This window comes from Prunus avium, chromosome 8 (assembly GCF_965620075.1).
Source record: "Prunus avium chromosome 8, drPruAviu1.hap1.1, whole genome shotgun sequence".
In the NCBI taxonomy this organism is placed as follows: domain Eukaryota; kingdom Viridiplantae; phylum Streptophyta; class Magnoliopsida; order Rosales; family Rosaceae; genus Prunus; species Prunus avium.
The window spans coordinates 35,341,065-35,352,476 of NC_142291.1; the positions used below are offsets into that span (position 1 = coordinate 35,341,065).

Here is an 11,412-nt window from a genome sequence, read left to right on the forward strand (position 1 = left end):
ATATGTATAACAAGAAAAGAGTAATTATATATATATATATATATATAAATATACATACATAAATACACTCACCTCTCACCATCATCATGTACCAGGGGAAAACAATCCAACCGGGGATTGTTGACTAGCTCACACTTATCCGGCCCTCAAAAGTCCATGTGGCTAGGGACGAGCCGTCCAACTGGGGGACTAAACTCAACCAGCTCGTACGGACGAAGAATCAAGACCCGTACGTCTGAAACAGTCATACGCGCGCAGACTACCCAATCAAGGGTCTACAGCAACATCCCGTCAAGGATGCCCCGGGTTCCGTCATATCCAGACCATATCCACAATTTCCATGTATCAGTATCCAAGGGAAGGTACATGTGATGTTGCACATCATGTACTGGGGGAAACAATCCAACAGGGGATTGTTGACTAGCTCACACTTATCCGGCCCTCAAAAGTCCATGTGGCTAGGGATGAGTCGTCCAACTGGGGGACTGACACTCTAACCTAGCACGTACGGACGAAGAATCAAGACCCGTACGCCTAGAACCGTCCTACGCGCGCAGACTACCCAATCAAGGGTCTACGGTCAACATCCCGTCAAGGATGCCCCGGCTACTGACATTTCCAAACCGTATCCACAATTTTTCCGGCATCCCACAATTCCAGGATCCATGACCAATAAAGCCCACACGCCCGAAACCCGGCACGTGTGTGAATAGTATATCCAAAACACATCCATATATCCATTTCCATGAATCCCAGTGTCCAGATCCACTGTTTCCAAATATCATCATCCAAGGGGGAGGTACGTATGATGGTGGAGTTCATAATCCTTATATAAAATATTATAAAGTAATATTCCATTTCTTAATTCAATTTTTCCCACAATACCTATTTATAGTAGACAAATAAACTCTCAAGCATAAAACCCATAACCGGGGAAGTACCTAAGATAGTGTTTTCTCAAATATTATATATATAAACTCAAGACACTCGAATATATCAAATCCACAAATATATCACAGATACTTTACAGAAATTAAACATTCAACTATTAAATATAAAAAGAATTTAAATATATCATTAATTTCAACAACATGATATTTATATCACAACACCATAAAAAAAACAATCTCATAAATCCACAAAATCATCATAAATCAAATGACGGTCAAGACTCGTCCAAAAGGGTCGTTCTAGTACTCTTCGAAGAGTGGAACTACCTTGGGAGACTCAGGGTCAACCGAGGGACAAACTGCCCAAACTTGGTCAACCGGGCCAGTGGGGCCCACGCTCCGTTTTATGATCCGAACGTCCCTAAGGGTTCCTCAAGGACTAGGATACACGTCCTAATTCATTCGATTTGGTGGCCGGATGACGACGAACGGAGCCGACGAAATTCTGCCAAAACTGACGCGATTTTCTGGTTTTTCTGGCAGACTCGTGGCGGCAGGCGGCGGGGGAGGAGTCGGGCTGAGCTGCTGAGATGTCGTCGGTCCTTTCTGGGCTGGTCCGGCGTCCTACGGCAGTCGGATGGTGGTGAGTTATGGTGGAGTGAGGTGTGGCTGGAGGAAGAAGAAAACAGGGGAGGGGGAAGTCACGCGGGAGAGAGGGAGAAAAGAGAGAAAGAAAAATCCCATTTTATTAAAATTCGTTTTCCACTATTTACAATTTTGCCACTATGGGTTTTTACCTCGTAACTTCTTCGTTACAAGTCCGAATCGAGCCTACCGCGTGTCTACGGACTCGGCTCGGTACAACCTTCCTAAAAATACCACCCGTTGTTCCAAACTCTCTCTGGATAAAAATTTACCTTTTTGCCCCCACTTCAAGGGCAAAATTGGAAATTCCATTTTCAAAATAAATTAATTAGTGAATAGTCTTAAATTTTGGGTCGGGCTGTTACATGGATTTACTACGGTATATGTGAGTTTGCACTAGCCCTAGATTTCGGTGCTCGTGTGTGTGGTTGGTGACCTATGTCCGGATCCCGATCCCCATCAGAGCCCTTCAGTCCCAAATCCGAAAGCTGGATGTTTAAAACTTTGCTCTCATGAGGGTGCCAACACTCGATTCCCAGAAAGTTACAGATGAAACCTTCAGTGTTGTTGCTGAAATCCCAGGAAGAGTTTAAGTAACCTAAAGTGTCCTGAAGTGATGCTTTTATACTTTTTAAGCAGTTGATATCACTCTCAACACCAAAGCTGAAACCACAACTAAGCAGCAACCAGAGGACACCGCCAATAAAAATGCCAGCATCTTGTTTTCTCAACAACTTATGCATCAAGAAAGCCATCAAAATGGGATAATGGGCTAAAAGAAAAGAAAAAAAAAGTGCTACTTAGTTCATGAAGCCAAAGATCAGAGCTAAAGATAGTAGTGAAGACCTGAAATTCTCGGGCTTTTTATAACCACTGGACATGAAAGAACCCTGATAAGGGTTTGAACAATCAACGACACAAATTAATGAAAGTGAGGGAAGGAGACGGGCTCAATCGGGCCATTTGGAGGCCACTCCTTTCGTCGAAAGCTTAGGGACGACTTGGACTGTTGACTATTGACTACCCACAGTGTTCGTCTGCCCTTTATTTCCTTTTCTTTTCTTCTTTGCCGACCTTCATGAGATGACTCAGCCTCAACTTAGAATTTTACTTGCTCAAACATGGGAAAAACAGAGAGGATAAAATACAACTCAAACTACTAAAAAATTGACAATTATAAATGAAGAAGAAAAAGAAACCCAATTAATCATCTTGGTGTCTCGTGATATATATACACACGATGAGCATGCAAATTATTAATCTTGTTTTCTTGTGATATATATACACACAATGAGAGCATGTCTCTCTTGCTCCTCACATGATTAAAAGACATACTCAACCAGTGTACATCACAAGTAGGTACAAAAAAGTTTTTCTTCATAAGCCCGTTTTGAGAAAGAAAAATAAAGCAATATAAAGCAAGCATAAGGGGTGCCACCATAAGAAATTAAGGGGCGTAGCGCAACTACACAAACTAATTAAAAGGCTCCCACGGTCAACACATGCATTCAAAAAGCAAGAATGGTTTATAAGTCCAATAGTATATCCTGCCTCTCTTTGGAGGGTTTATGAAAGTGAGGGAAGGAGGTGAGCTCTTCTGTTTGGAGGCTACCCCTGTTAGTTAAGACAAAGACAAGACATAGACAAGACCCTAAACCAAGGAATGCTTGATCGGTTCATAATTGTATATCATTTTGTACCCTTCTAGCTTATGATTTGGTTATGTTATTGAGTTAAACTTGTGCTTTTAATTCATTTTCTATTTTGATAAGTCCATAATTTCATACACTTGCATGCCTTCTTTACTTAGTAATTTTGCTTAGTTTCTCTTTATTTTGAGTCACTTACCTCTATTTGTGTGTTTTGTAGGTTAAGATAGCAAGAGATCACATTTGATGCAATCCATGCATGTTAAGGGCTGATTGGCAAAGAGCAAGAGCTTAAAGACAAAACCAAAGTTGGGCCACACTTCTTGTCAGTCAAGTTTCGTAAGTCACCTTGCAGGTCTCATTTCAGCCATCTGCACAACTCGGATGAGGAGACATTCTTCATAGAAGTTGTTCAATTGGGTGTCTAGTATAACATATCCAAAATTCAGCCCAATTGAACATATGTGGAGTCCTTAGCCCGTCCAACACTGAACCATGCTCAGGAGGATTTGCAGCTGCCAGCTTTGAGCCTTGTCTCCTCCTTTAAGCCATGTGCCTCACCCATGCTGCAACTGACTTTGGATCCAACATAATGAGTGAAGTGGGGAGGCATTCCAGCTATGAAATTCTAAAGGAGCAAGTTGGTACATGCTGGAGTTATTATAGAGAAAGCATGTGCATGCATGTAAAGCAAAGAAATGAAATGAAGTCAATTCCAGTCTCTGTTCGGCTGCCAACTTTCAAGGCCCAAAACGCACACTTCTACTGCTCCGATGGGAATACTTTCTTCATAGAAGTTGTTCCAATGGGTGTCTAGTATAACATATCCAAATTTGAACCCCATTGGATACGTTTTAAAACCTCTGGCCTTCCTACACCAAGACTGGTTCAGAAAACTCGTTTTTCAGCAACCAAAAGGCAACCACATGGGTTGGCAGCAAAGGCAGCCACAACTGATCACCTTTGAACCCATGTGAAGATGCTTGAGGTGCAGCAGCAAAAGATGAAGGATGGTGTGGGAATCCATCATGATGTTCCTCCCTCTTAGCCCTATAAATAGAGAAGTCTTCAAGCTTCAAATCACACCCCAAGGGAGGGAGCTCTCAAACACTTCTCTAGAGCTCCCTTCCCTTCTCTCCCTCAAATTCTCTTAGTTTCCTTTCTAGTTTTCAATTGTTGTAATGAAATATTTGTGCTGAAATTCTCCTTAAGTTTTTCAAGTTCTACTTTACTTTTATTTGTAATGTACATTCTTTCTTAAGTATTCAAGTTTAATTAGTTTCCAAGTTTCAATTATGATTTTTGTTCTTATTCATTATGCTTATAAGTTAATATGCTAGTTTGAATGATTGATCACCATTTAGGCTTGCATGTTAGCTATCTTGGTTTGAATTAAGAGTAGACACCATGCTTTAATTTGAATTGAACTATGGATAGGAAGAGTATGTATGGACATTCGACAACAGGGATTAGATACATACTTGGTTGTTTAAAATGTTCTTCTATGCTTAATGGGTTCCTAATGCTTAGTTTTAGGTTAGACAACAAATGATCAAATTAGGGAATTAGGAACACAAGGTTTTGACCAAACACCATGGCTTAATCATACTTTAGCTAGAATCAATCCATTAATCTAATTGAACTTGGGAACTTATTTGCTTGAGTTATTTCTTTTTTTTTTTTGTTTTATTTATTTCCTTTTTCATTTCTATTTTGTGTAGGGAAAACAAATTGGATCATTCAATCACCAATCCTCGTGGGATCGACCTCGCACTTACATATGCTATACTACCAAACGGCTCGTGCACTTGCGAGTATCACAAGTTGAGGATGCAGCTGAATCTATTTTGGTGCAGCTGAATCGAAGCAACAATGCTTGTCTACCATCTCTCTACTTTTCCATGTTTACATATCCATGTTTTAGGGATGTTTACACATCCATGTTTTAGGGATACCTTTCCAGGATTTGTGCTATTAGATGTAATTATTAATTAACCATGTACAATTGCATATAACTCTCAAGTGAGTAATACAATTTCAGATTAGTATTCTCTGCAAATCTTCTTCTCCAAGTTCATCTCTATTCTCTCAATTACCCTATCTTTGGCATGGTATCAGAGCAATCGATTTTGGTTGCCTCTGCATAACCTTGTTCTTGCCTAATCTCTACCTATCCTTGCCCATAACTTGCTGTTGTATTGTCCCTATCTCATACTTTGCCTTGCCTCAAAATCGATCTTGATCACAAGCATTATTTGTGCTCTTGTTTGCTGAAGTTTTTAAGCTATTTCTTCCTCTACATCCTTTTATATATTAACCTCATGGGTGACACCAACGACTCCGTCAACTCCACGGGCAACTCCTCTAAAATCGACTCCACCAAGATCGACTCCACAACTCCACCACCCCGGTCCTCTCATGACTACTCTCCAATTACTCCTGATAAGTTGGATGGGTCCAACTATCCTGCATGGTCTCGTAGTGTTCGGTTGGCCATCACTGCTCGTCGTATGGCTGGTTTCATTAATGGTAAAAAGATTGCCCCTGCCATTGATGATCCTAGCTATGAAGCTTGGGATGAAGACAACTGTTTGGTGCAGTCATGGCTCCTCAACTCCATGACCAAAAATGTACGTGCCCTATTTGATCACTGCTCAACGGCTTATGCGGTGTGGGACGCAGCTCGGAAGAGATATACTGTCACACAGAATAGCTCCAAGTTGTACCAACTCCGTCGTCAGTCAGTCACCACCTCTCAAAGTGGTGAACCTGTGAATGTATTCTATGAAAAATTACACATAATATGGCAGGAAATTGACAGCCTCCGTCCCTGCAAACATACCAATCCCGATGATGTGGCTCTTCACCAACAAACACTTGAAGTTGAACGTGTGTACGATTTTTTGGGAGGACTCGATCCCAACTTTGATTCCGTTCGTAGTCGGATCCTTGCCATGAACCCGCTTCCAGCAGTCATTGAAGCTTATGCACTTGTGGTAGAAGAAGACAATCGCCAATCTTCCATGCTTGGCGGTGGAAGTGCGATGGCGGTCAAGCCATATCGGCCACCACACCGTACGTCCTCCGGACTTCCCCCCCGGGACCCCAAAACTGAAGATGCAAAAGGAACTCAGAAGTGCACTCATTGTAGTGGTAATCATCTTGTTGAGAAGTGCTTTAAGCTTCATGGTTATCCTGAGTGGTGGGATGCTCTCAAGTCCCGCAACAAAACACCCAAGGCAGCATGTGTTGTAACTACCGATGCTCCTCCATCTTCCACCCTACTCCCCGACTCCGAATCAGGTACACGACCCACTACATGGATAATTGACACAGGTGCCACTGATCATATGACTTTTGACTCTACTATGTTTTCCACAATATCTTCTAAGTCTCGTCATCCTTACATCACTAGTGCCAATGGAGTTCCCTCTAATGTTGCTGGTGAAGGAACTATATCACTTTCCCCTTCCTTATCTTTATCTCATACACTACTTGTCCCCTCCATCAATTGCAATTTGCTGTCTGTTGGAAAATTACTTGACTCACATAATTGTTATGCCACATTCTATCCTTCCCATTGTCTTTTTCAGGACCTCACGACTCACGCGACGATTGGGCATGGTAAACGAAGAGGGGGGTTGTATTCCTTGACGGTCTCTTCACCACCAAGGGCAGCTCATACTCATGGTTCCAGCTCACAAGCTCGCAATCAACACCAGATTTGGCTTTGGCATCGTCGCCTAGGACATCCATCTTTTGGCTATCTTCAACGTTTGTTTCCGTCTTTATTTCGTGGCTTAGATCATTATCAGTTTCAGTGTGAAACCTGTGTATTGGCCAAAAGCCATCGAACTGTTTTTCCCTTAAGTGATAATAAAACGGAATTCCCTTTTGATTTGGTTCACTCTGATGTTTAGGGTCCTGCTAAAGTTTCATCCAATGGCAAAAGATGGTTTGTTACATTTATTGATGATTGCACTCGCATGACTTGGGTTTATCTACTAGCTCATAAAAGTGACGTTTCCGCTGCAATCCGTGAATTTCATGCTATGATTACTACACAGTTCCAAGCCTCCATCAAAGTATTCCGGTCTGATAATGGTGGGGAATATGTGAACAATGTCTTGGCACAATTCTTCCGAGACCACGGCATCATTCATCAAACCTCCACATCTTTTACTCCGCAACAAAATGGTGTCGCAGAGAGAAAGAATCGACAATTACTTGAGGTTACTCGTGCATACATGCTGGATAAATCGGTCCCTCACTACTTATGGGGACATGCCCTTCTTTCTGCAGTCTATGTCATTAATCGAGTGCCTAGTAGTGTTTTGAAGTTTGAAACTCCACTGAACACCTTGGCTCGTCACGTCTCTCTTCCTACAGTCCTCAAGTTGCCTCCTCGCATTTTTGATTGTGTTGTATATGCTCATGTTCCATCTCATCAAAGAAGTAAACTGGACCCTTGTGCCATTCGTTGTGTGTTCGTTGGGTATGGATCAACTCAAAAAGGATACAAATGTTATCATCCTCCTACTCGTAAGCTCTTTGTCACCATGGATGCCACATTCCATGAAGATTTATCATACTTTGAAGCTTCTACACCCCCTTCTCTTCAGGGGGAGAGGAGGAATGAAGAGAAGGAAGAAAAAATTCAAGAAAAGGTTCAAGAAATTCAAGAAGATTCAAAAACGACCGGTCGCAGCCCAGAAACGACCGGTCGCTTTTACACAGATTCAAAAACGACCGGTCGCACGGACCTCAGCGACCGGTCGCATCCCAGAAACGACCGGTCGCTTTTACACAGATTCAAAAACGACCGGTCGCATGGACCTCAGCGACCAGTCGCGTGACTCCAGTGATGAAATGCCAATCTGCCCGAAAGCGACCGGTCGCTCAGAACCATGCGACCGGTCGCCGATCCCCTGTGAACTTGAAGATAGCTATTTGGACAGCGATGAGGACACTGAAAAGTTGTCGTTCTTATTTGGTGACAATCCCGGAGGAGACAATCCAAATGTTTGCTGTGATCAACTACAAAATACAACCCCTCCTTCTCAACCATCGGACCAATCGTCTCGTGAGGAAGAAACACTCGAGGTAATTCCCGAACCACCTAATGCTATACCATACACTCTCCCACCTAGGACCACTAGAGGAAAACCCAAACTTCAATATTGTCCTGACCTTACTTCCAAATCTAAATATCTCATTAATAACCATGTTTCAACTCATAGATTGTCAAAGTCATATGCATCATTTGTCAATCAATTATCTAATGTATGTGTTCCAAATAAGTGGCAGGATGCTATAACATATTCTAGATGGGCTGAAGCAATGGCAATGGAAATGGAAGCTCTAGAAAAGAATTCTACATGGGAAATGGTTCAGTTACCACAAGGGAAGAAACCAGTTGGATGTCGGTGGATATACACCATTAAATACAAAGCTGATGGTAACATAGACCGATACAAAGCCCGATTAGTGGCCAAAGGGTATACACAAACATATGGGATTGACTACCAGGAGACATTTACACCTGTTGCCAAGATCAACACCGTTCGGGTTCTCATGTCATTAGCTGCAAATCTTGATTGGCCACTTCTGTAGTATGATGTAAAGAATGCATTTCTTCACGGAGACTTGCAAGAAGAAGTGTATATGGAACCACCACCAGGAACCTCTATGACATTCAGTCCCAACACCGTTTGCAAACTGAGAAAATCATTATATGGGCTAAAGCAGTCACCACGAGCCTGGTTTGGAAAATTCACTGATTCCATGAAGCGCTTTGGGTACACTCAGAGCCACTCGGATCACACTTTATTCTTAAAGCGTCGTGGTAACAAACTTACGGCCCTTATCATCTATGTTGATGATATGGTGGTTACCGGTAATGACAATGAAGAAATGAAGAATCTGCAGAAGCTCCTTGCTAGTAAATTTGAGATGAAGGAATTAGGTGAGTTACAGTATTTTCTTGGCATAGAAGTTGCTAGATCAAAACATGGCATATTTCTATCACAGCGAAAATATGTGTTAGACTTGTTAACAGAAACTGGAATGCTTGATTGTAAGCCAGCTGATACACCCATTGAGCAGAACCACAAGTTAGGGATGTATCCAGATCAAGTACCCACTGACAAAGAAAGGTATCAAAGATTGGTTGGGCGACTGATTTATCTATCACACACACGCCCCGACATAGCTTATGCTGTGAGTATGGTGAGTCAATTTATGCATCAACCAAGTGAGGCACACATGAATGCCGTAATACGGATCATGAGGTACTTGAAGGCTGCCCCTGCAAAAGGGTTGATATTCTCCAAACATACACATATGGACCCAGAAGGATACACAGATGTCGATTGGGCAGGATCCATCACAGATAGACGTTCTACTTCTGGATATTTTACTTTTGTGGGTGGCAACTTAGTCACTTGGAGAAGTAAGAAGCAAAAAGTTGTGGCTAGATCAAGTGCTGAAGCAGAATTCAGGGGAATGGCTCAAGGACTGTGTGAATTGCTCTGGTTACGGAACTTACTGAAGGACCTTGGAGTTAAACCATTAAAGGCTACAAACTTGTACTGTGACAATAAAGCTGCTATCGAGATAGCACATAACCCAGTACAACACGACCGTACCAAGCATGTGGAAGTCGACCGACACTTCATCAAAGAGAAACTTGAAAAGGGCATAATTAAGTTTCCGTTTGTAAACTCGGAAAACCAACTTGCCGACATCCTGACGAAGGCCGTATCAAGTAAAGTGTTTTATGATTCGCTTGACAAGTTGGGCATGCGCGATATCTTTGCACCAACTTGAGGGGGAGTGTTAGTTAAGACAAAGACAAGACATAGACAAGACCCTAAACCAAGGAATGCTTGTCTACCATCTCTCTACTTTTCCATGTTTACATATCCATGTTTTAGGGATGTTTACACATCCATGTTTTAGGGATACCTTTCCAGGATTTGTGCTATTAGATGTAATTATTAATTAACCATGTACAATTGCATATAACTCTCAAGTGAGTAATACAATTTCAGATTAGTATTCTCTGCAAATCTTCTTCTCCAAGTTCATCTCTATTCTCTCAATTACCCTATCTTTGGCAACCCCTTTTGTCAAAAGCTTGGGTATATCCGCTTATATTTTCTATTGACAAAGAGATGGTAAAAAAACTTGATTATGTAAGGTTAAGCGATACTTTTAGTAGGAAAATGGGGCTCAAAGCTCAAGCTGATGAGAAAGGGATCGTGAGGCGAGAAGAAATAGCAAATTGTGTGAGAGAAATATTGGAAGGGGAGAGAGGGAAGGAGATTCGAAAGAACGCTTCGAAGTGGAAAGAATTGGCCAAGAATGCAGTGGATGAAGGTGGAAGTTCTGATAAAAACATTGATGAGTTCATTGCAAAACTGGTTCAAAACTACTAGCTTTAGCTTTTAGTAGAGTTACCTCTGTGAAAAATAAAAGTGAGGCTGTGTAATGTAAGGGATAATTATATGTGTTTGTTTTGCAGTTTGTGAACTTGTCCAAAATAATTGGAACTTTCATTATCTGACCAGAAAGATGTACAATCTTTTTCAATGGGGACCGCAGCTACGACCACTGAAACCGACAAAATTGAAACTAATAATTTTTGTAAGTTGATTGGTTGGTTTATTTAGTTAGGGTCCGTCAGAAGCGTAAAAAGGTTCATTATTTATTTTAGACCTTGTGCAAGACCAATCATGTGCATAACTTTCAAGGGGACAATTGTGCTTTCATACCTTTTTTTTTTCTTTTTTTTTTGTGGTTTTGGAAAGAGAATATTTCATTCTAGACAAACACAAGCCATGTGCATAATTTTCGAAGATACAATTGTGCTTTCATACTTTTTTTTTTTTTTTTGGTTTGTTTTGGAAAGAGAATATTTCGTTCAAAACAAACACAAGCCAACGATTACAAAACAAGCCAAGACCCACACAATTTTGGCCAATACCAACACTACAAGAAAAGTCATCTTTTATGGCGCACGTTTTACAGTGTGCATTAAATGCGCGCCTTAAAAAATAGGGTATTCATGGCGTGCTTTTGAGTGGGGACAACAGCCTCTACTGAGGCACTAGCCAGGTCCAATGTTACCTTTTTTTCTTTGGAAACTTGGTCCAGTGTTACCTACAAAACGGACGGACGCTAAAAATTACGTAAGTTGATTGGTTGGTTTATTTATTGCCCTTCAA

The 11,412-nt window shown here is 41.5% G+C and overlaps 1 protein-coding gene across 1 annotated transcript; it reads left to right on the forward strand.

The window, feature by feature from the left end:
- The first annotated feature begins 5,683 nt into the window (after positions 1-5,683).
- LOC148292645 (uncharacterized) lies at positions 5,684-6,963 on the forward strand. The gene is made up of 2 exons (XM_088245991.1): positions 5,684-6,487; positions 6,778-6,963. The coding sequence occupies exons 1-2, from the start codon at positions 5,695-5,697 to the stop codon at positions 6,810-6,812; spliced, it is 828 nt and encodes a 275-aa protein (XP_088102117.1). The 5' UTR covers positions 5,684-5,694; the 3' UTR covers positions 6,813-6,963.
- Positions 6,964-11,412: the final 4,449 nt, after the last annotated feature.

Excerpts from the sequence above, each read along its gene's own strand:
- LOC148292645 (XM_088245991.1), top strand. The coding sequence starts at position 5,695 with ATGGCTGGTTTCATTAATGGTAAAAAGATTGCCCCTGCCATTGATGAT. Across the intron at positions 6,488-6,777 it reads ACTCCCCGACTCCGAATCAG|GACCTCACGACTCACGCGAC; the intron begins GTACACGACCCA and ends TGTCTTTTTCAG.